Here is a 25,267-nt window from a genome sequence, read left to right on the forward strand (position 1 = left end):
GCTATTGCTTCTTTGACTTCTGCATCCCGCTTAATTTGGAACCGTTTGCACACTGTATACATCCCTGTGCCGAGGGAGAAATCGAACCAGCCCTGCGTCTTTTTGCTCGGTCTGGAGGTGCCTCCCAATAGGTCATTTGCTGCCCTCTGTTGGTTTCACTGATTAATGACACTAATACTATAAGTCCGGAGGAGCTGGGTCATTACCAATAATAGGACCTTGTGAAGTTTACCTCGGGTATAATATTTTCTAATACGTACATGCCATTCATTACGCAAATGATGATGAATACATATTTTTCATACATTATAGTCTCGGAAGTTAGGAAGTGGCGTTGTTCTGAACAAAGGACAATTTGAAAATTAGGGCAAAAGTCGTTGAATCGATGCTGAGGTGCCACCTTTAAATGGTAGCGTGTGCTGTTTTTACGAAACAGCCAGGTCCAATGGCAAAGAATTGGTATGCCGCAACTTCTTTTTCACCCCCCGCCCTTTTTTAAATGACATCATATTTCCCGAAGGGTGGAAAAAGGCATATGACCAACACAGAAACATTGCGCTGTTGGAGTTTGCGCCATCTCGTGTTGATAGATCGATGGGGTCTTATGACAGCAGACTATACCGATGATGCAGCTCGATAAACTGGAGGCAGCGCTCACAGACAGACCGCCTGGTACATGCCACTCTGTTGAAAAGGATCAGAACCCCTCCGCCAGTGGTAACGCGTAGAAGGCTTATACTAATAGTGTACTAATTACCTTAACCTGTAGTCGCTTGAGTTCCTCTCACTGCTTTAGATCTATAGCCATGCTTGTGTCATCGTTAATATGTATTTACACTTTACTGTGTACACCCAAAAAAAAAACATATAGAAACGCTTGTACCATTAGGAAGAAAAGTCACTGATCGTGACTTGTATTTTAACATTTGTTGCTGCAGTGGGCAATCCATTGAGATTTGTCAATAATGTTCATACTTCACAAGTTTTTTTCCTTTTGTGTGCGAAGTCCGACTTTGAGTGTATGTATTGGTGACTGTGATTTTCCTGTATGTATTGTATTAGGCTACTGTAGATCTACATCTAACATAAATCATCAATTACAGTTCGCAACAAGTTCAACCTTTAGCATGCATTGTACCATGCGAGAGGCGCAAAACTCTAACCTTAGCTCACTTCGCGTCCATGGAATGCCATTGACTGTAAAGGCGGAGCTATTTGCATACTCGGCTACAGTTGCCATCTCATGATTGGATAAGGCTTCTACCAGCCTCTCCCACAGTGCTATTGTATTGGTGCAGATATAACTATGCAAATAAACTCTTCCGGGCCGCATTCCTACGCTACCTATTGCCAGTAAATCCAGCCCGCTGTCGGGAGCTTCATTCACACGGCGTTTTTGGAGTGACCATCCCAGTCGATCAGACGTGCGTAAATGGTGGTGCCAATTGTGGATGTGCTTTTTCGAGCAGCTTATGACAGAACGCAATCTAATTGGACATACATTCAAGCGATAACTGTTTTGAGCTTGTAGATAACAACATGATACAACAAGCGTCTAGTAGCGTATAGTCTTGAGTGGAGCATCTGTAGTGCATAAGTGAGTGGGAGTTTGGGTCATCCATTCATTCTTGATTTCCACCCACGCTCAAATTCAACCGTGCGTTGCGCATGACAGACTATATTTTAAAATATGATTTAAGGCAAATGTCAGTTGTGTCACGTAAACAGGCGAATATAAGCATGCACTACTACTTATCAAAATCTGTTTTTCGAATTCTCCCACGGAAAAAAGATAGCCTGCTGCATATTATTGCTTGTTATTTTGCTTAAGTCAGCTCGATGACTGCGTGTGGAGACTTGTTTTCCGGACGTTTGTAAGTTCCGTTCTTTTATGTGGCGACTCCATTTAGTCTACTGAAGGGAAAGGTATTTCTCCCTTTGTGTTGCGATTGCGTGTTAATATTGTGCGTAGACTAGACTACAGTAAAGTCGAGGGTATCGCGGGCGCCCCTCCATTCTGGCCCTGGCAATAGGCTGGCAGTTCCAGGAAGTTTCTCGCGCAGCGCAATCTGACGGGGTGTCAGACAGTGAGTCAGTTGGAACTTACAAGAACGATCTCCGCATGAGAAAGGAAGAAAAGGAAGATGGGAGACACGGATACATTACGATACTTCTACCTTTCTTCGTCAGCTGATAACTAAAATAGTAGTCAATATCTGCGCCGGACATACAGCCTTTGATAGGGTGCTTGCCTTAGCCTCCGGATTTCGAAATAAACCGTGCTGTAGGAGCCCGCGGAACTGACAGTGCGTTGGGATACATTAAATCGAACGACAGCGCTCAATTTCATTTCCCTTGATTCGAGTTTTTTTTTTTTTTTTTTTTTTTTTGGAAATCCACCGGCGAACTGCGGCGGTCACAGTGAATTCTGGAGCGGAACAGTAACTGAGCGGAATTTACCACATTGCACAAATGGTTTTCCTCTGGGACGCCAAATACGGTATGATAATTTTCGAAAATTATTTTTGAAGCCAGAATGTAATGTGTATGTTTATTTTAAACTAAATAATATAAATACAAAAAGTATCGTATCGGTATATCAGAGTGGCTGTGGACAGGGTTGTCGATGACTGTCTGGCTGTGTGATGTTAATTAGATTAACGGTTGTTATTAGCTCTTCTTGGCGTTACCCTGATTCTAGCACACACACGCGCACACACTTCATCTGAGGGTTGGGCGTGGGTCGTTTGAAGTTCTGTAGTTGCTGGCCAGATGTGTATTTATATTCATGTCTATGGTGTGGTATCCATTGGAGCAGTACAGCGCTAACCCCTGAAACCGCACTCACGTGGCATCGATTGTGGTTGGCGGAATGACAGAGTGCCGCTTCCCCTGTCAAAATGAACGCTGCGGTTTTATGTGCCTCGGCGCTGATTCAGGTTGGCTATTAGTTCATTTGGAGTATCTAAAGAAGCCACAGAGGCTTTTTTATTTGATTTGGCAGTGAAAATGGAAGAATTTCAATTATTTCAATCGAGCTGTTAGGTTAAACATGTGTTTAAAATTAGTTTATAGTAAAGTGGTTCTTTACAGATTTGTCTAAACATGTTTTCACGAGGTTTCCTCGGGTTTGCTATTCATCTATTTCTCATCTTCCGACACCCTGTATTTCAGATCCCGCCCCCGGGCGCCGATTCACGCCCCCATCGACAACCCTGAGTCCAGGGAAGATGACAGACGGTCTGCCACTGGGCGCTCAGGATAGCAGCGCCGCCGCACTGGTGGGCAAGTTGCGCATCACGGACAGGAGCATGGTGGAGGTGTTGTCTGATCACCCCGGAGAGCTGGTGCGCACAGACAGCCCCAACTTTCTGTGCTCCGTTCTGCCCTCCCACTGGCGCTGCAACAAGACTCTGCCTGTTGCCTTCAAGGTATGAAAAGCACAGGGGCCAGGCTTACACACGTCATTCTTATGGCATCAGAGAATATGAAGGAATGCTCATTTCAAACTTTCATATCAACAGTGTAGTCTGACTAATGCAATGCAGTGATGTTACAAAAATGCTGCAACCATGATGTATGGAAAAAGTGCGGGTATAAATTCGCATGGTGTCACAAACATTTAGATGATTTTAGTGGTTAGAGGAAAAGGACAATTTATGGTTTTCATTAAAGCATTTGCCCACGGTGAAAAGGAATCATACAGTAGACTACCCTGAGCCTCTGGTGAAGTCCATGTCTGGCGACTGAAAACTTTTTTATTTTCAGCATTTAGTGAGAAAGTGGTAAACTCTCTCAATACCTAAAAAGTTCATTTTGATTACTTAAATAAAACTGGTATTGAAAATATGTCAAACTCGAATAAGCAAAAATATCTGAATCATAGAATATGCAAACAATTCAGTTACACCCAGTGTCCTTTTTAATTTTCTGGTTAATTTACCGTAGCCTATTGACATTATTATTTACAAGCCAGCCGCTTTGACCAGTCTCAGGTGTACAATGCCTGGACGCTCAGTTTGGAAAACATTGACGCAAGATATACGTGTAAGAAAACCCCCAAAACTTTTTAGAAATACTTCCGCTGTTTTAGTCAGGAGATAAATAAGTGGTAACTTTCACTTCCTCAATACCCAAAAAGTTAGCTTTTATTTGTCTCAGTAAATGTAATCTAAAAACCTGTCTTTAAAATAATATTTCAAACTCTAATAATAATAATAATAATCCTTTAGATTCGGTATGTTTAGCCAGATCTGCAATAGTTTATAGGAAATTACATAGGGAGGGGATTACTGCGGTGTATATCTATTGTATCAATAATATATCTTTACAAATTAATAACAAAACGTTATCCGTGATCTAATATCTGACCTAAAACAATATGCTCCATTAAATAGCTGTGACGAGAATGATCGCATAAACATAATTCATAAAGCCAACAGTTTAAACGTAAATGGAGCGTATAGTGGGGTTAAATTCATACATAATACTTCAGTTATTATTCAACTAGCTATAATATATAGCCTATTATACCAATTCAGAGGAATCAGAGCCGAATTTAAGTAGGCTATGGGGTCAAACCATCCGGCCATCGTAAATATTTAGCCTCGAATTTAATCCCCGAAACACCAGTAATGCCTTCTTTTCGCAAGGTAGCAGGTTATATGGAACATGTTTATTTTAAATAAACCGTTTAAATTAGGCAGATTTTAAATACATTGGCTCGTTTTTCTTTTACAGGTAAGCTGGATTCGCAATTCAGTACTGGATTCTATTTTTTTTAATATATACTTTATTCATCTAGTTAGAATCTTGTCAACGTAGTGGCAGCAATTATTTCGGAGAGAGGCTAATACAGCTGCGATAAACTAAAATATTTTTTCCGACGACAGTCTTTTATGTTAGACTGCATTCCCAAGACGCCTTTAATGACTTCCCTTTATTATTTAGCTTGATGTCTGGTTCTTACGGATGACTTCAGATCGCTCACTGACAGACTTCCGTAATTTTCATCCGCCGCGTAAAGTCTGCGCCAGTGCCAAAACTCCTATTATCCATCCGAGTGCCTTATGAGAAGCTTTGGGTGTGTATACAGGGTGTTTTGTGGTTGCGACAGTATTATTTCATCTCGGTGAAAAACCTAAGCGAGACAGCATAACTAGGCTATTCTTCAAAACATTTCACGTCCATTTCGACCTCAAGATTAAGCAAGAAGCGATTACGTTTTATATGAAAGTGATCCGCCTTGAGCACTTATTTGCTTTGGGTGTGGAGCTATGCACCTCTACAATACACACTCGCTGCCTTGTATCCAGCTATAAAAACAAGACTTCCAATGAAACACCCTAAATATTTATGTATTCTGAGCGAAAATAAGAACATCGAGACAAGCTCGTAAAAACGGCGCTTAATATATGCGGTACGCAAACCAAATGCAACTGAAAACAATTAGTGAAATAATATTTTCAAAAACAAACTAAAAGGAAAAAGTAGCAATAGTAACAAACAAGAATCACAGCACGAACCCTCAGGATTCAGCAAGAGTTTGCTGGACAGACATCCAAGCAGAAACGCCGTATTTCATTGTTCTCTAATTAGGTTAATATAATAGGTTACAGGTTGACCATTAGGACAATGAAGTGATCAATTGACTATTCACGTGATTTGATAGGACTAGTATGTGCAAAGAGAATCCAAATGCGTTATAATTTTGAACACTGAACGAACAAAAAGATCAAGTTTGATTCAGTTTGTAAAAAAAATGTTGTTGTTGTTATTATTAATATTAATACTATTATTATTATTAACTTTAATCTCTCATGAATTTTCAATTTAGTGACTATCTGAATGACAGGAAAAGCTATTTGAAAATAACAATTCTAAAAGGAAATCATGACTGCAAACGTCTGACAGGTGGTGGCCCTTGGTGACATCCCCGACGGCACGTTGGTGACGGTGATGGCGGGGAATGATGAGAACTATTCAGCCGAGCTGCGCAATGCCACCGCCGCCCTCAAAAACCAGGTGGCCCGCTTCAACGACCTGCGCTTCGTCGGCCGCAGCGGCAGAGGTGAGGGGAGGGGAGGGGAGGGGAAGGGAGGGGAAGGAGGCGAGGGGAGGGGAAGGAGGCAGGTGAAGCAGCAATGGATTCCCTTACAACAGTGATTCCCAACCCTGATCCTGTAGGCTTTCATTCCAACCCTAATTTGGCACACCTGATATGACTAATTAGCAGCTCGATCTCCTGTTGTGGATCGAGACTCGCTTTGTTAGGGTTGGAGTGAAAACCTGCAGGACGGTAGATCTCCAGGAGCACGGTTGAGAACCTCTGCCTCACAAAAACTAGTAAACTAGAAGTATAATATGTATACTTTAGTATGCTTTTATGGATTAAAAAGTGGGCTAATTTAGTCCCAATTAGCATCAAAATAGTACATTTATAGGTATACTAATCATTTATCAAGATTAGTATACTTCTCTGACTGAAGTACACTTAGATATGTCTATAAAACTCAACTTTAGTTTACTAGATTTTTGTAAGGGTTAGAAGGGCAGGAGGTACATTTCAGTTCCCCCCTGAGGGAAGTGATCAAAGTGAAGTGGCTAAAACCAGCCAGTCGACTGGTCCACTGGTGATAATCCGGCAGACAGGACTGCATCAGCCTGCGTTGTGCGTGACGCTGAGTGCGATGGCGAAGACGCATTCCTGACACTGGATGCCGAGTTGATGCCACGTCTTCTCTCTTCCTCCCCTCTTCGTTTGGGCTCTCTTCCGTCGGTCTGCAGTGATTTACTGCGTCGTCTCTCCCCACCTCTCGGCTCTCTCTCTCTGCGAGCGCGTAGGCCTCAGAGCTGGCCTGGCAGCTCTCTCTGAGTCACAAGGGCTCATAATGGAGTCACTTAATTGTGGGCTGATATTACATGAATTATTAACAGTGAAACGTCTGCAGACAAATGGAAGTAATTCAGTTGGGGTGACTGCAGAATGACTGCAAAGTGACTCTCTCTCTCTCTCTCAAACAGACACATATACACACACACACATGCACGCACACACTCCATCCAATAGTCTCTCTTATGTTGAGTGTTAGTCCCCAGGAGGCCTGAGGACATTTATATTTGACAATAAAAACAGCTCCGCTCAGAGTAAACATCCTGATGTGAGAACAAGAAGGCAGTGCATTCCTAAGTCATTAGTCAGAAACCTCAGTCAAACTCATAATTCAGCATCGCACTGCTGTCAACACTGTGGGACATTTGAGTGGTGAGAAACAACTCGTTAGGGAGGAGTACAGGTTCTAGGGATTCCCCAAAAACACCACACTTCTTAGTCTTGTCTCAGATGAAGAAGATCATAATAATATTGAAAGCCATGCACTAGGACCTTCTTTTTTTATACAGAGATCATAGTCCTGAGCATCATTTATTGGAAGACTACCAGTCTAATACTGAGCCTTATTTCCTGTTTTAGCCCGGTACTAGAGCTGCCGACGCCATTTTACTAATGACATGTATTCCAGGACTCGCTTGCAAAAGAGATGTCAACCTCAATGTGACTACACTGGTTAAATAAAGGTTAAATAATAATGTTTTTTTAATTGTAAGAGTGGTCCACCAGCGGCCTACGTGATAGCTAGCTTTCTGAAATCCGTATCTGCCGTCCATTGTGGTTACCACAACCCCAAACCATGACTGTAGTGTGAATTTAGCACCTTTGTTCATAAGCTGATATCAAAATGCTCCTGTCCAAACAGAAAGACAATTATAATTATATTTAATGGGCTCAAAAGTACCAACTGTTGTTGATTTACAGCCGTCATTTTTTTCTCTCTTTTTTTAAATCCCAGTTTGGAATGCTGGATTTTATTCATAACTGTCCTGTCACTGCTGTGCCCTCCAAACAAACAGGAGAGCACGAAAGCCATTAACTGTCCTCAGAAGCTCTGTGGCTTTTCTGTCTGCGGTCTGTGAGCTCTTCTGTACAGTGGTTGTGTCAGAGGAGTACACCACGTGTGTAGCTGGCGCAGGCAGGTCAGACATACCTTTTGTGTAATGAGAAGAGGACGCTGAAAACCAGTGCCTTAGCGGGGTGAGTTACCCAACAGCCCCGTTCCCCCAAAGTGCTGTTGTAGTTGCAGCATTTCATATTCAAAAAGCAGTAGTGTCATAGAATGTGTGCATCACCAGTATATTAAGCCATTAAACAACAACAATACACAACAATAAACATAGACTTAGCTCTCTTGTACATGCATTATAGTTGAGAAGTGTGTTTGCCTTGTTTGATCGTTTTGGCCCAAAATTATGTCCCTGAGTGGAAAATAGTTTTTACCTTGTGTAGTTGATTAATTAATTTTATCGATCCAACTTTTGACAGTGAAGCATGCAACAGACAACGGCTGACATTAGCATAATAAACAATCTGTCAGGAGAGATTAATTGAAAACTATAAATCAGATTAGGTTTGTTAAGGTCTAAATCATGCACTGATGGGGAACAAATCAAAAGAGTTTCCTGTTTTAAAAAATGACATTATCTTCACAAAAAGTGTAAGACATTGCGCAACTGTCATTTATTTTGCAGCATCAGTAGATAAAATTAAAGACCAGAAATGCAGCTGTTATTTATATGTGGAAAGTTTAAAGGAATATCCCCTGGCTTTTGTCACGTGATACACAGACAGCAGATTTCCACTCAACCAAGCAGACCAGATGAGACCAGGTGTGGTCACATATCATGCATTAGCTTTTTGTGCTGCAGTCATAAAATAATGTAGTCTTTGTGTGTGTGTGTGTGCGTGCGCTTTGTCTGTTTGTGTGTGTGTCCTTTGTGTGTGTGTGCGTGTGTTTTTTGTGTGCTTTGTCTGTGTGTGTGTGTGTGTGTGTGTGTGCGCGTGGTTTGTGTGTGTGTGTGCCTTGTGTGTGTGTGCATGCTTGTGTGTGTGTGCTTTGTGTGTGTGTTTGTGCGCTTTGTGCAATTTTGTGTGTGTGTGTGTGTTTGTACGCTTTGTGTGCGTGTGTGTGTGTGTGTGTTCTTTGCGTGTGTGTGTGCTCTTTGTGTGTGTGCGTGTATGTGTGCGTGTGCGTGTGTGTGTGTTCTTTGCGTGTGTGCATGTATGTGTGCATGTGTGTGTGTGTGTTTTTTGCGTGTGTGTGCCTTGTGTGTGTGCGTGTATGTGTGCGTGTGCGTGTGTGTGTGTGTGCTCTTTGTGTGTGTGCGTGTGTGTGCGTGTTCTTTGCGTGTGTGTGTGCTGTTTGTGTGTGTGCGTGTATGTGTGCGTGTGTGTGTATGTATGTGTATGTGTGTGTGTGTGTGTGTATGTATGTGTATGTGTGTGTGTGTGTGTTCTTTGCGTTCGTGCGTGTATGTGTGTGTGTGTGTGTGTGTGTTCTTTGCCTGTGTGTGTGCTCTTTGTGTGTGTGCGTGTATGTGTGCGTGTGTGTGTGTGTGTGCTCTTTGTGTGTGTGCGTGTATGTGTGCGTGTGTGTGTATGTGTGTGTGTGTGTTCTTTGCGTGTGTGTGTGTGTGTGTGTGTGTTCTTTGCATGTGTGCATGTATGTGTGCATGTATGTGTGCGTGTATGTGTGCGTGTGTGTGTATGTGCGTGTGTGTGCGTGTGTGTGTGTGCGTGTGTTCTTTGCGTGTGTGCGTGTGTGTGTATGTGTGTATGTGTGTGTGTGTGTGTGTGTGTTCTCTCACTCCCAGCCCTATGTGGTGCTTGGTGAGAGCACGGCTCCAGTCAGACGCAGGGCTAAAGAGTGGCTCCGTGGCTGTTGGCGTGCTGCACGTGCTCGGGTCAGTCCCAGCCTCTGGGGGGCCGTCTTCTGGGTGACAGGCTGAACATCCTCAGCCGGGCTGGCAGGCCTCCAGGCGGTAACAGAAACCTCCTGTTGGCATGGCGATTACCCACCTGCCCCTCCCCTCTGGGACTGTTTTTACCTTTGACTGTTGAGTGAGGCGCAGGAGTGGATGGCTGTGGTCAGATGTCCCCGCGTCGCGTCTAAAAACCTCAGAGTCTCCCTCCTCTCAGCTGCCAAGCCCCAGAGCCTGTCTAAACCCCCTCAGAGTTTACCCCCAGTCCTAGGCCAGCGTCTAGTCTGAATCGAGCCCAGAGCCTGTCTAAACCCCCTCAGGTCCACACAGTTTACCCCCCAGTCCCAGTCCACCCCTTTGCAACTTCTTTTTCGGACGGGTGCAAATACTTTTTACATTAATACAGACTACCCTGTTTGCCCCTTACTCCACAGCTCCTGTTTCCTTTCATCCGAAACGCCCATTTCAGTGACACATGCATTTCCATTTGAATTTCAGGAGAGCTGGTTTCCTTTTTATTTCAGTGACAATTAGCATAATAGAATGAAGAAATGCTTCTGCAGGTCTTCTCTTGCCAAATCTTAAATTTCATTGCAGATATTTTTTGGTCCAAGACCCTCATCTGGGCATCGGTCTTGGACCGAAATGTCATCAGTAAAATTTGAAATTTGGCAAGAGACTGTGTGCGGCAGCATCTTTTTATGCTATTATACTGTATCTGTATACTTCTCTCTAAGCACCCATGCTACAAATACAAAATACTACTTTTCTTTGAACATTCTTTGAGCTAAATTATTATCCACTTACAAACATATCAAAAGTTATCTGATTGTACAAAAATATTTTTTCACTGGATCTCCATTTTTATCATTTCAGTGATACTAGCGCCCCTCCAAACCAACATGGGGTGTACTTTCAGCTTGTGTGGTTTGTGTGTTTAGTGTGTGTGTATGCTTGTGTGTGTGTGTGCGTGGTTGTGTGTCTGTGTGTGTGTGTGTGTGTGTGTGTGTGTGTGTGAGGGGCACCAGCCTGGGGTCTGGCTCCGTTAGAGTTTCACGCTGTCATATTTGTGTCTGATCTGGTTCAGGAGGGTATTTAATCCCGTCCCGCTGTATTTTGGGAAAGGCAGGGGAGCGAACATGACACTGGCGTGGACTGCGCCAGCGGTTTTTGGGGCGATGTGAGCGCACTCTCTGGGGGCGTCCTGCCCCTGCCTCTGCTCCCAAAGGATCGTGGGGTATATGCTTGTAGCCTGGCAGGCACGGGGGTTGGGGGGCGGTTGGGGGGCGGTTGGGGGGGGGGCAGGGCAGCAGCAGCCGGGGAACGGCAGGGAGTCTCGCTGCGATAATCCGAAGGCCTCAGAAAAGCCTGCCCGGGGCGGGACGGAGGCCAGGATAGGGCAGGCAGGCGGGCGCTGGGCTCCAGCGCGGCCCGATTGGGTTACCGTGGCGATAGCCGTCACGCCCGCGCCGGTCGGGCACGGAGACAGCCGTGACCCGACACCACCCCGTCTCGTCCCTATTTGAAGGCGGCTTCTCGTTTTGCGAGCGCGCGCGCGCTGTCCGGCTCCTCTCGTTCGACGGGAGGATCTTGGCGGGATCTCTGCGCGCGGTCGCGGCGAGCGGGTGACGATAGCGCCTGCTCACACGTGGCGCTGCGGTCGCGGTCTGGTCTCCGGGCGGGCGGGCGGGCGGACGGGCGGGTGAGGACAGTGTGGTTAGCCGCCCCGGTCCTGCCAAACCTCAGTGTGAACTGGGGACGGTCACGGCGTGCGCTGATGCCAGGACAGGTGTTGACAGGGTCTGTCCGCACCCCCCTCTCCCCTCCGCCTGTCACCATTTGAGACAGCGTGGGAAATCCCTGGTAGGGGGGCTGGTAATGAAAGAAGCCTCTGTGGGTTGTTTGTTCTGATGAGTGTCTGTCTGCCCCCCCCCTCCACAGGGAAGAGCTTCACTCTCACCATTACGGTCTTCACAAACCCCCCCCAAGTGGCCACCTACCAGCGAGCCATCAAGATCACAGTGGACGGGCCGAGGGAACCACGACGTAAGCGCTCCGGCCTTGCACTCTTCCTCCTCCTCCTCCTCCTCCTCCTCCTCCCACTCCTCTTCTTCCTGTCCCTGCTTCTCTGTCGTCCTTCAGCCCTAGCACTGTACACACACATCATCATTGTCATCATCATCATCATCAGGCCAAGGCCATCCTCTCCTGATTATCCGTAGCTCTGAAGCTCTGAATCACAGACTGATGTCTGCCCGTCTCATCGGATTCAGTACAGACCCAGTCGGTGCTCACAGGTGCAGATGTCGTGAATGTCACATTGAGATTTCAGAGACGCTTCTCTGGTGTAAAACACGCAGGTGATGTGCATGCAGATGTGCGAGTACATTAAGATCTGCACTGAGAGGGAAATTTGGATAAAAGTGTTCAGCAGACTGGAACAAAGAGGAGATGGAGAGAGAGGAAGAGAGAGTGAGAGGAGAGGGACAGAGAGAGCAGAGGGAGATAGGAAGGGAAATGAAAAGAAAAAGAGGAAATCAGAACCAGCCGGCCCGTATCGCCGTGGAACCACCACCATCTGGATGTGCGTGCGTGTATGTGTGTGTGTGTGTGTAAGTGTGTGTATGCGCGTGTGCGTGTGTATGTGTGTGGTGCGTGCATGTGTGTGTGTGTGTAAGTGTGTGTGTGTGTGTGTGTGTGCGTGTATGTGCGTGTGAGTGTATGTGTGTGTGTATGTGTGTGGTGCGTGCATGTGAGTGAGTGTGTGTGTGGTGTGTTTGCGTGAGTGTGTGAGTGTGTGCGTGTGTGAGTGTGTGTGTGGTGTGTTTGCGTGAGTGTGTGTGAGTGTGTGAGTGTGCGTATGTGTGTGTGTGTGCGTATGTGTGTGTGCGTGTGTGTGTGTGTGTGTAAGTGTGTGTGTTTGAGTGTGTGTGTGGTGTGTGTGCGTGAGTGTGTGTGTGTGTATGCGTGTGTGTGTGTGCGTGTGTGTGTAAGTGTGTGTGGTGTGTGTGCGTGCATGTGCGTGCATGAGTGTGTGTGAGTGTGTGCGTGTGTGAGTGTGTGTGTGTGTGTATGCCTGTGAGTGTGTGTGTGTGTAAGTGTGTGTGTGTGTGAGTGTTTGTGTGGTTTGTGTGCGTGCATGTGTGTGCGTGTGTGCGTGTGTGAGTGTGTGTGTGTGTGTGCGTATGTGTGTGTGTGTGTGTATGCATGTGTGTGTGTGGTGTGTGTGCCTTTGTGTGTGTGAGTGCGTGTGTGTGTGTGTGGTCTGTGTGCGTGCATGTGTGTGCGTGAGTGCATGTGTGTGTGTGTGTGTGTGTGAGTGCGTGTGTGTGAGTGTGTGCGTGTGCGTGTGTGTAAGTGTGTGTGTGTGTGTGCGTGTGTGTGAGTGCGTGTGTGTGAGTGTGTGCGTGTGCGTGTGTGTAAGTGTGTGTGTGTGCGTGTGTGTAAGTGTGTGTGTGTGTGTGCGTGTGTGTGAGTACGTGTGTGTGAGTGTGTGCGTGTGCGTGTGTGTAAGTGTGTGTGTGTGTGTGCGTGTGTGTGAGTGCGTGTGTGTGAGTGTGTGCGTGTGTGTGTAAGTGTGTGTGTGTGCGTGTGTGTGAGTGTGTGCGTGTGCGTGTGTGTAAGTGTGTGTGTGTGCGTGTGTGTAAGTGTGTGTGTGTGTGTGCGTGTGTGTGAGTACGTGTGTGTGAGTGTGTGCGTGTGCATGTGTGTAAGTGTGTGTGTGTGTGTGTGTGTAAGTGTGTGTGTGTGTGTGGTGTGTTTGTGTGAGTGTGTGTGTGTGTGGCAGGGTGTGGACCACGCTGGGTTGTTGTGGCTGTGGGGGGTGCGGGGGGGGGTGTTTATTGGCCCGGTGTCACGCGGCTGCTCCAGGACCGGTCCCCGTTGGTCCGTTATTCCGGTCGGAATCCGGGGCGCCGGCGCCGCCCTGCGATCCGGGGTCTGCTGGCCTCGGCCGCTTGGCTGCCGCTTCAAAGCCCCAGACGGGAGCTCCGGTTTCAGCAGGACTTCCTCTCCGCTGGCAGTGCGTGTGACGGCCACTCACAGCTGAGCGCCGGGGGACGGGCGCTCATTAAGCCCCCCGATCGGTGGCGCTGTGTGAGGTCGCCCCCGCCCGCCCCCGAACCGCGACCCCCGACCCCCCCCCACACACACACACACACACACGCACACACACAGCGTAGGAGGAGAGAGAGAGAGAGAGAGAGAGAGAGAGAGAGATCTGGACAGATAGATGTGAAGTGGGGGCAGTCGCTGGGTACGTGGAGTCAAACACCGCATACTGCGTGTTTATGGGGACGTTTGTTTGACCGCATACGGTTTATGGGGACGTTTGTTTGACCGAATACAGTTTATGGGGACGTTTGTTTGACCGCGTTCAAAGTATTCTAACCTATTGATAGCGCTAGGATTAGCTCAGTGAGTGTCAAGATTTTATGGGTGGATTAAGCTGTTAGTCGACTGCTGTTAGATTTTAGGTTTTGAGCAGAATCTTGTTGCTTGTTTGGCTCTGTTGCACTTGCTGATACAGTATGAACTTCTAAGATGCCAATACTTATAATATATTTACAGATACTGATAATCACTTAGAGCTAAAGATTTTTAATTTAGGAACAGATTTAAACAATTTAAGGGTTTATTCACAAAAGCATCCTGTGCCTCAACAGCTATAATAACTACCCAATACTGTTATGTGCTTGTCATAGGCATTTTTCTAAGACGTATCTTTTTGAACAGGTAGTTCTACTATGTCCCTGCACGACTCACTGCACTACTGCACAACTGCTGTGGTCAACTACTGTTTCTGTTTCACACACATAAGCTCATAGTCATTTGCATACTGACTGGAATAGCAAAAAAAAAAAAACCTTTTTGCTTCCTGCTTCTTGCAGTATGTTCCTCACTGCCTTTCAACACATAGTGTGCATGTTCTCAAACACACGAAGGCTAGCGTGCGAGCCGCAATGTGGCTATAGTGTGAACAGGAAGTCAGTCATGTAAGACCAATGTATCTGACTTACAAACACGTGGCTGCGTTACATGAAATAATTTATTTCTTTTTCTGCGGCCTCATTTGTGGTGCGTGGTGTCTTTAGTTTTGTGTTCGTCGCATGATTTCCAAAACCTTCAGCTGCCGCTTGTATGAAATTGTTCCGGTGAGTTCTGTGTTTCAGTAATTCCCCTCCTCCTTTCGTGGCAGGGTGAGTAACTGCCCCTACCTGACGCCAGAGTTTTCTGGAATCTAAATACATCTCAGCCTAATGCGCATTCCTCACAGCGGACTCAGACTATTACGAGAAATGTTACTGGCTGGGCAGAGCCGTTTTCCAGGCTTCGCAGACGTGTCTTAAATGCGCAGGGTGCGCAGCCTCGCGGTGTTATTTGTGAATGACGGCGTTTCCTTAAGCACCCCGCCCTGCTGATAGGCTGTCATCCTCGACCCCAGCTCTTCCCATCGCTCCGGTCCCCGTGCTCTCACCACTCCGAGCAGCTGCCATTTCACGAGGCGGGCTTGATTTCGCTTTCACACTCATCTGCGAAGGCTGCAGTGTGAGGCGTCTGTGAATCCGTGAGTCACCGGGAGGAGTCAGCTGCTCCTTGTATCGCCAAGGCTGTAGTAACACAAACTCTGTGTGTGTGTGTGTGTTTGTGTGTTTTGTGTGTGTATGTTCGTGTTTTATGTGTGTGTGTGTGTGTGTGTGTGTGTGTGTATGCATGCACGTGTATGTGTGTATGTGTGTGTGTATGCGTGCGTGCATGTTTGTGTGTGTGTGTGCGTGCCTGCATGTGTGTGTGTGTGTGTGTGTATGTGTGTATGTGTGTGTGTATGCGTACGTGTATGTGTGTGTGCGTGCATGCCTGCATGTGTGTGTGTGTGTGTGTGTGTGTGTGTTTGGGTGCGTGCTGCAGGACACAGGCAGAAGCTGGAGGAGTCAGTGAAGCCTGGGACTCTGGCGTTCTCAGAGCGACTGAGTGAGCTAGAGCAGCTGAGACGGAGCGCCATGAGAGTCAGTCCCCACCACCCCTCTGTGTCCAACCCCCGCCCCTCGCTCAACAGCGCCCCCTTCAGCAGCCCCGCACACAGCCAGATACCCGGTGAGTGCACGCCCACTTTCCACCAGAACCTCCGCTTTTCAAATTATTTGTACAAGTCCGGTTGGTGGTCCCGACCGGACAATAGGAAGAGTAATTGGTTGAAAAAATGTACCAGTAGATTTGTACTGAATTCTCGTCTCGACGACCTCCCGGTCCATAATATGTTCCAATGGCGGCCCCTCCCCTCCCCCGGTTCGCCATCAGTTCGAACAGCTCTCCACCTTGTTCGAACGCAATTAAGCTTCCAGCTGCCATCCACTTCGAAATGCCGTCCAAATTATAAATCTGGCAACCCTACTCGCTGCACTGATCGTACGCATTTTGTTAAAATAACGGAAGTTGATCTAACAAAAGGCAGGAGCTATTTACTGTATAATAGCACAATATACTACATTTTAGGGAATTTTTTGGCAATTTTGCAGCTTATGCCCCTACATTAGGAGACACATGGCTGCATAAACGCATACTGTGCAGGATTTCTACCTTGAAAATATTATAAGATAACCATTCTCAGTCATATCTATAATGCACTGGCAACATTTGACTGTGCATACAATTTTCAAATCCGTGCTCCTCCTATTTCTTCTTCTAAGATGTGTTCGGGACATTTCTGGGTGTGATGCTCTTTCCTGTGTTGGTAGGGGTGGGTGTGGCTACAGAGCTTGTGGGAATCCGTTTTCAAAGGAGCGTTTGTGGCTAGCTAGCTACTGCAGTGGCAGAGGTGACGAAGCCCAAGTACAGCGAAGTTAAACGACAAGCCGACAGGACTCGTTAAACAACTGGAATCAACTTTGGAATTACTTTTCCTTGATGGCAACAGCTGTTGAAAAATGGAGATATAAAAATAAAAAACTGTATAAAAACGGATATAAAATCTAAAAACGAGGTGAGTGGGCAGGTTTGAGGACAGAGGAGGAGACTTCTTTGTGAGCAAAGAACCGTGGAACGTAGGAGGTGGTTCATTTCTTTTTGGGGAAGACCCCAAAGATGCAGGGTTGTGTATGCTCTTCATTTTTCTTCCTCTTCTTTGATTTACGTGGCAGTCGGGGGAGAAGAGTGGCTTCTGCTGGCTCTCGTACTGCTTCTGTACTGATGAGGTGGATCAGGGGAAGGAGGAAATGAGACTCAGCTGACTGGAAGTAGCTGTTGTGAAAATCCCCTATTTAAAAAAAAACTGCCAATTTTTGGACTCTGCTATTGTTTTTAGCCCCGTATGAGAGAAAAGAGAGAGAGAGGTAGAGAAAGAGAGAGAGAGTGTGTGTATGTGTGTAAGAAAGTACTGGTGAAAGAGATGTAGGGAGAGAGAGAGTGTAGAAATAGAGAGATGGATATTAAAACAGCGAGGCAAATAGTATAAAAGAGGGATGAGGTTCCCTGGCAGTGTGGGACAGAACACTTCCTGCTGCGTGCTACTCTCTCTGATCCTGCTTCCCGAAATAGAAGCGGGAATCCTGCCAGCGGAAACCGTTCTTTAGTCATTCAGGACCTTTCTAGTTAGTCCTCAACGTTCCTTTTCATATGACTGGAAATTAGGAGCAGCTGTGAGCGCCTGCAACCAGGCGGCTACGTGCCCGCGGTGGGGCGCACTGTCCCGCGGTGTCCCGCAGAGGCCCAGAGCGGGCCCAATCCCGTCCCTCTCTGACCCTGTTTAACCTCCCCCCCCCCCACTCCAGTCCCTCATATCTCCACAAAAGCCTGCTTTCCCTCTGTTAGTTCATATGAGCTGCTGCGCTCCCATCCCTGTGCCCTTTACAGCAGACTCCGTACGGAACAGCGACGGGTCTCTACAGCAGCAGCCTGGCTCGTGTAACGGCTGTGGGGAACTGTGGGGAGTGAAAGCGCGTCTCTCACTGAACGTGTGAATCATTCCTGACCGCTTGTGAGCGTGAGACGAGCAATGAGGGGACGGGGGGGGGGGAACGGGGGGGACGGGGGGTGTAGGGGGGGTGGCAGTGTAAGAACGAGACACGGAACAGGATGCAGCGTCCCCTTCGCCACCCACGCGCCCAGTCCGCCGGCCCAGCCGCGCGCGGCTCCTGCCTCTGATCAGAGGGCCGTAGTCTGGGGAGGCGGGCAGGAAAGGAGGGGGCTCGGGGGCTTGGCGCTGGGCCGCGCGCTCTGCGCTGGAGGAGCTGGCTGCACTTAAAGGCAGCGCTCCGGCTGCTGCGTATAATTTGCTTCCTCTCTGATCGTCTCCTTTGGTCTGGAAGTCTGCAGGCGATCACGGCATTTATTAGACCGCAGGGAAGGCCAGCCGCCTGCTCCTTCAACCGCACCCCCGCCCACCCCTCCCAAATCGCTTCCTCTCTCTCCATCTCCCTCCCACTCTCTCTGTCCCTCCACCGCTCTCTATGATCTGATTCTGACTCCATTTTTCCCTTCCTTCCTTTATCACCCTGTAAACACATAAAAACAAATAATTATTAAACTGTTTCTTGGCGACAGCTCTAATAATACTATTTACCATTATTCTCTGGTTTGTTGTCCTGACCACAGCTGTACAATTCTGCCTTAACTACTGCTCCACGCTGTTGCTTAGCTACCACCCTGCTACTGTCTAGTTCAGCTCAAAATGCAGTTACTTTGCTGTGCTTTGGCTTCAGGTTAGAGTCTTAGGTTAAATGTCTCCATGTCTCTCTGGGGTCAGACTCAAGACAGATGCAGACGTCACCCACCTGGTCTTATGAGCAGTCCTACCCCTACCTGGGCCAGATCTCCACACCTGCGGTCCACCCGACCACGCCCATCTCCCCCAGCAGGGCCAGTGGCATGTCTGCTCTCTCTGACCTCTCCAGCAGACTCGCAGGTAACCCCCCCCCCCCACCCACCCACCCACTTCTTGAAAAGTAGAATCAGGTGTCTTAGTGCTGGGATAAAAAAAAAGAGCCTGCACCCACAAGGCTGTTCCTGGATATCTACCATCCTATAGGTTTTCATTTTGACCCTAATTTGGCACACCTGATTCCACTAATTAGCTGCTCAATGAGATCTCCAGAATAGATGTGGAATGAGGTGTGCTTTTTTAGGGTTGGAAAACCTACAATAGATATCCAGGAACAGGTTTGGGCAGCCCTGCTGTGTGTATATAATGTGACATTTTATGAAAGAACATGATGTCACTGATCAGATGAGAAGACAGTATCCGCGGAAGCTCCAGTCTAACAAAAGCACAGTGCCTACAGCGGTCCCACCTCGCCCATAGCCATAGTTCTAGTCACCGTGCATTGCACTCCAGATGTGGAGCATCCTGTTCAACAGGCCGGTCTACAGCACCAACTGCTGCTTTGCACAGATAACCTTTTAAGGTGTGAGATCACAAACACATGATTAGAATGTTCTTAACTGAACACTAATGCTGATGTAACAATCACTACTGGTAATTGAAAGCAATGGAGTTCTAGAACAGTGACAGAGAATTGTGAAAAAAAAAAAAAAATTCCAAAAAACCTACTCTTCAAAGGGTTAAACTGTACTGCTACACTGCTCTTAAACAGTGGTGCATTAGCCTGAGCAACAGCTCATGAAATCTATATATTTTTTGATACTTACATGGTCTGATATCCTTGATTTTCAAAGTTCATATCCTCCTATGACTTGGAAATTAATTATTGTCCCCTGTAGGGGACACAAGTCTCTATAATCTCGAATTATATATTCAACTGTGCTGAAACCTACAGTCCACTCCATGGGACATTCAACAAAAATAAAGTAAATAATATTTCCACTGTTTTGGTTATCCAAGACACTTTATGTAAAAAGAATATAAAATACTTGGACTGTTCTGTCTGCCAGGTCTCAGAGCTCAGCTGTTTCATGTTTGACAGTTTAGTGTACCCTAGCATACGTGTGCTGCCCTATAATTTCACCAAATGTCCAGTGGATGCCGCCTCGTGTTAAGAGCCAAAATTTAAGCACAAAAGCTGAAGAAAAACAAACATTTCAAATGCAAAGCTTACGTTCACAACAAGAAGTCTGTGACAGACAGAAAAGAGACAAAGAAGCACATTATTAGTGTGCATCTTACCCATTATTTTAAAAAAATGACTCAAAGATATAATTTTCATGATTTCCTTATTTTATATTTCCCATCTATATTACTTTCTTTCTAGTGGATCTATCTGATGTCCAATTTTGAGTGTTATTTTCCACAGTATAGATTTGTTCCATCAGTTCCCACAATTTTGATACTTGAGGAATCGCTATTTTTCCATAGTATAGATTTGTTCTATCAGTTCCCACCATTTTGATACTTGAGGAATTGCTATTTTTCCATAGTATAGATTTTTTTTCTACCAGTTCTCTCCATTTGGAGGCATTAACATTTGAGGCCAGTTTCCTTTTATTTGTTTTTACTGACGTGATCCTTTTTCGTTTTTATGAGGTACTTTTTATGAGGTACTTGCTATCCTCAGTCGCAGTCTCTGGAGGGCATATATAGAGATGTTAGTCATCCTGAAGGTGGATTTCACTGTGAACTACGATCTTGTTTTGCTGAGAAAGCACCACTAGAAATACCGCTTACTTTCAGGGGTCTGACAGGATTTTGTTGTTCATTTTAATCAGCCACTGATAAATGGCTTAAATATTTAAATTACAAAACAGCTGGGAGAGTCATATTTATATGTGTGGCCACTCTAGAATCACTAGTGTATGACATGGCTGACCCCTGACCCCTGACCCCTGAACCCCCTCCACACACACAGGTCCTGACCTGACGGCGTATGGAGACCCGCGCATGGGCTTGGAACGCCCCTTCTCCTCCCTGCCCTCCCTCCCGGACGGCCGCTTCTCCGACTCGCGCATGCACTACCCCGCCGGAACCTTCACCTACCCTACCCCCGTCACCAACGCCATCGGCATCGGCATGTCCGCCATGACGGGCCCCGCGCGCTACCACACCTACCTGCCCCCGCCGTACGCCGGTGGCTCCTCCCAGGGGCAAGCCGGCCCCTTTCAGACCGGCTCCTCCCCCTACCACCTCTACTACAGCACTACTACCGGGTCGTACCAATTCTCCATGGTGTCCGGGGGGGAGCGCTCCCCTCCCCGCATCCTGCCGCCTTGCACCAATGCCTCCACAGGCTCCGCCCTGCTCAACCCCTCCTTGCCCAATCAGAGTGACGGGGTGGAAGCAGAGGGCAGCCACAGCAGCTCGCCCACCAACATGGCAACCGGGGCCGGACGCCTGGAGGAGGTCGTTTGGCGGCCATATTGAGGCCCGCCCCACCCCCACCACCAACACACCACTCCTTTTCCCCACACCATGACATCTCCCCCCCACCCATCAGACTGGACCTGCTCTACTGACGAACTGCGGATGTGTACACGCTCACACACACCTTAAACACTGAATCCTCTCTGTGTGAGGAGAACTGCTCACTGCCGGAAAAACACCGGAACTGCCTGGGATGCCGAAGTACACACAAACACACGGCCGAGTTATTCATCAACTGTTCCTTGAGAGTTTTTTTTTTTTAACGATTTTAAAAAATAATTCAGAATTATTGTTAGCGCCGTTTCTGGTTGTTTGTACTGTATGTCACTGACCGCACCTCTCCTCTGAACGGAGGAGGAGAGAGAACACAGTAACGGTGAGCGCTCTCTGACTGAAGGAGCGCTTCGTCTGGTCTGGCGAACGAGTCAGCACTGTTCCGCTGGTCCTGCCTGTCGACCGCACGGTCAGCTCGTCCCCTGACCGCCCCGCTCGCCTCTTTCTCCCTGCAGTGCGGTTACCTCACGCCAGCCGTCACACACAGGCTGCGATGAACAACCCCGACGGGGGCAGGAAGCAAGATTCTGCCCCGTCCGCATCACCACTGCCCGACATTACATTCAAACTATTTATCTTTTATTTAACCATCTAATGTATTTGAGTCATGGTCTTTAACTTTGTGTAATTGTTCACAGGCTTTTTTCATTGTGTCGTTGGAAGTTCAGACACAGTGGATTAATGCATATTTGCAACAGTAACCCCCCCCCTTCCAATTTGGCTCAAGACCACCCACTTTATCTGTACTGTCTCTGTACCAGATGTGTGCGTGTGTGTGAGAGAGAGAGAGAGAGAGAGAGAGTTAGAAAGAGAGAGAGAGAGAGAGAGAGGTAGAGAGGGGACGTATGTGACTTTGCGTCACAGAGCACTGTGTAAATAGCTCTTGGTTGTAAACGTTTGTTTGATGCCCTCGATGCCCACCGCACCATAGTGTGCCACCCCCATTCCTGAGAAAATTCAAAGCAAACAGAAAAAAAAACTTTGTTTTAGTTTAGTTCTTTTCTGAATACAAATTATGTTCTTTAGCAGAAAGTGTCTGTGGTCTTAATGGTTATTTTACCTTGATTTAAAAATGACTGGTAAACTTCACATATAGTGTACTATCAGGAAGACCTGATCAATATGCGAAAAACATGGTCAAATGTTCATTCTGAGCTACATGCACAACAGTAAACTTTGCATATTTTAAAATTAGAGTTAAAAGGTCTTTTGGTGATGTATCCATCTAAAGCATTTTCCCTAAGTGCACCGGTAACACAGTCCAGAGTATGATCTAATGGGAGACACTGTTGGGTAAAACATCACCCAGAGAGGAACGGTTTCATTTGCCAGGTCATGCCCTGCCTCGCGGTGTCCTATCGTAAGGCAGCTTGCCGTTTCTCTGCTCTGTGCGCTGTGTGACTGGTCCTGTCCTTCAGTGCAGTAACTACAGCTGGCCAGCAGGTGGACCGCAGAGCGTGACGAAGCGCGCTCACCTGATTCAGAGAAATAATCCCCATTTATTGCTGCCTACAGCCTATTGATTGGAAGGACACGGCGAGCATCTCTGTCCCTCTAACCTGCAGTGGCATGATAATTAACCTCCACTGACTGCAGTTTATACATTTGCCCTTTTCAATTTGCTCCTTTTTTTGTTGGGTCTCCACGCCGTCTTAGGCTCCATCTCTATTTCTACATCCTCTGTCTCCTACCTCTTTCACCACCTCATTCTCACTCACACTCTCTCCCTCCCTCCCTCTCCCCCTCTCTCTCTCGAGCTGGTAGTGGTGTTCCAGATCGAGTGCCAGCTGCTCCACCCCAATGCCTCTGCTATTCCTGACCCAGGAGGAATTTACACAGCCTTCAGACAAGCCCTGGCCTGTTCAGAGCCAGCAAACACACACACACACACACACGCACGCACACGAATGCACACACACACACACACACTCTCTTTCTGTACACACACAAAGACAACTCATGTACACACTTTAACACATTTCTGTACACGAAAATACCCACAACTCGTACACACTTGAACACATGCTCACACACATTCTGTACACACACACAAACACACTCCAGACATACACTCGGCTCCACACAGCCACACACAGGGACTGTGGGCGCTAGGCTAAATAAAGCCAGACCTGTCCCAGCACACAGCACGCAGAGGAGGCTGAGGCCTTAGCTTTAATCCCTGTTCAGGAGACAGGCCAATGGCCATAAAACAAAATAAAAGCTTTTAAATGTAGCTCCAGACAGCCTCACCACTATGGATGGTTTAAAAACAAGTCTCAAGTGTATTTTCTGGCCTTTCCTGTATAATGTAAAGGGGACAGTGGCAGGAGGATTAGAGGTATAACTGTCTTCTGGAACAGTATAACTGTGGTGAACATTACACACTATACAGTAACCACATCACATCAGACAGATTATGTAAACTGACAGATTCTAAAGCAATTGTTACAGGTAAGTGTGCTGTTCAGTGACAGTTGTGAAGACATTTTTGATTCCTCTTGGTAGTGGTTGGTTAAATATTTATTGACCAGGACATAACAGATGACTTCCCTCAACCCCACTGAACTCACACGCACACACACACACACAACGCAATAGCAGAGACCGTGGGGACCTGACAACATTGTGTCTGTGAGTGGCCGGATGGAGCGACTCAGTGAACCTCAGGTCTGCCTGTGTGTGCTCTGTGTTCCTCCTGAGCAGAGTGACGGGTGACGGGGGGGGACTGTGGGGCCTGCATGCACACAGCAGCTTCAGACTGCACCCTGTCACATACACAGGTCACGTGAGGACCTCTCAGCTCCCTTACACACAGCAGCTTCAGACCTCACCCTGTCACATACACAGGCCATGTGAGGACCTCTCAGCTCCCTTACACACAGCAGCTTCAGACTGCACCCTGTCACATACACAGGTCACGTGAGGACCTCTCAGCTCCCTTACACACAGCAGCTTCAGACTGCACCCTGTCACATACACAGGTCACGTGAGGACCTCTCAGCTCCCTTACACACAGCAGCTTCAGACTGCACCCTGTCACATACACAGGCCACGTGAGGACCTCTCAGCTCCCTTACACACAGCAGCTTCAGACTGCACCCTGTCGCATACACAGGTCACGTGAGGACCTCTCAGCTCCCTTACACACAGCAGCTTCAGACTGCACCCTGTCACATACACAGGCCACGTGAGGACCTCTCAGCTCCCTTACACACAGCAGCTTCAGACTGCACCCTGTCACATACACAGGTCACGTGAGGACCTCTCAGCTCCCTTACACACAGCAGCTTCAGACTGCACCCTGTCACATACACAGGTTACGTGAGGACCTCTCAGCTCCCTTACACACAGCCTCACAGCAGTACATTTACTCTCTCAGTGAACAAGCGTTCCCGTAGCAGATACAGGAGCTCCCCCCATGCCTCAAACACACATGGAGTGAGTGACACCCAGAGGATCCAGGCAGACGAACAGCGGATTCAAAACATTCTGCCGCTGCAGTCTCCTCCAACCTCCGCAGCTGCCTCAGACCAAAATGTGTTGACTATTAACCAAAACTTTTATTTTAAGTGTGTGTGTGTGTGTTTGTGTGTATGCAAAAATGAAAAAATCTCCTCCTGTGATCCTAAATGATGAAGAGGTGAAGGGACAATATTCACAGTTCTTGTGGTTCCCTTTCAATCAGCAGGTCATTTATGGAAATTGTTCATTTTGGGGTAAAACTATTAATTGACTTAAATTAAGCAGTTTAATACAAAAACACAACAACAACAACAAAAAAGAAAGTACACCAGCCCTCCAGGACTTTAACTGATTTATGTAAACTTCAAGACAAGGGCTCCCTCTTGTGGACGCTAAAGGTAACTTAAGCCAGCCTCCATAGGATAAACCCAGCTAGCAAAAAAAAAAAAAAAAAAGGTTCTCGCAACATTGCTGCAATGTAGTGGCAATGTTACAACATTGACAAAACATTCCAGTAACATTGTGAAAGCATTTTGTGTTGGCTGGGAAGCTACTCTTTCATTGTAGAGAATGGATTCAGATAATTTATTATACTACTGATTCTATAATTTACTGTAATTCTGATGAAAC

At 47.0% G+C, this 25,267-nt stretch overlaps 1 protein-coding gene across 5 annotated transcripts in view; it reads left to right on the forward strand.

Annotated features, from left to right (window-relative positions):
* Window positions 1-22,371, forward strand: part of runx1 (RUNX family transcription factor 1) — a 51,953-nt gene extending 29,582 nt beyond the window's left edge. For 2 of the 5 annotated variants that reach the window (XM_035394161.1, XM_035394165.1), the window contains 6 exons: window positions 3,175-3,431; window positions 5,914-6,070; window positions 11,755-11,859; window positions 15,721-15,906; window positions 18,554-18,712; window positions 20,610-22,371. In XM_035394161.1, the coding sequence (XP_035250052.1) occupies window positions 3,175-3,431; window positions 5,914-6,070; window positions 11,755-11,859; window positions 15,721-15,906; window positions 18,554-18,712; window positions 20,610-21,121 (1,376 nt within the window). In that variant the 3' untranslated portion in view covers window positions 21,122-22,371. Of the gene's footprint in view, window positions 1-2,422; window positions 2,501-3,174; window positions 3,432-5,913; window positions 6,071-11,754; window positions 11,860-15,720; window positions 15,907-18,553; window positions 18,713-20,609 lie in introns of all 5 variants that reach the window. The other 3 variants (XM_035394162.1, XM_035394164.1, XM_035394163.1) reach the window with 3 other exon arrangements.
* Window positions 22,372-25,267: the final 2,896 nt, after the last annotated feature.

The sequence above is a fragment of the Anguilla anguilla genome, chromosome 15 (genome assembly GCF_013347855.1).
Source record: "Anguilla anguilla isolate fAngAng1 chromosome 15, fAngAng1.pri, whole genome shotgun sequence".
NCBI lineage: Eukaryota > Metazoa > Chordata > Actinopteri > Anguilliformes > Anguillidae > Anguilla > Anguilla anguilla.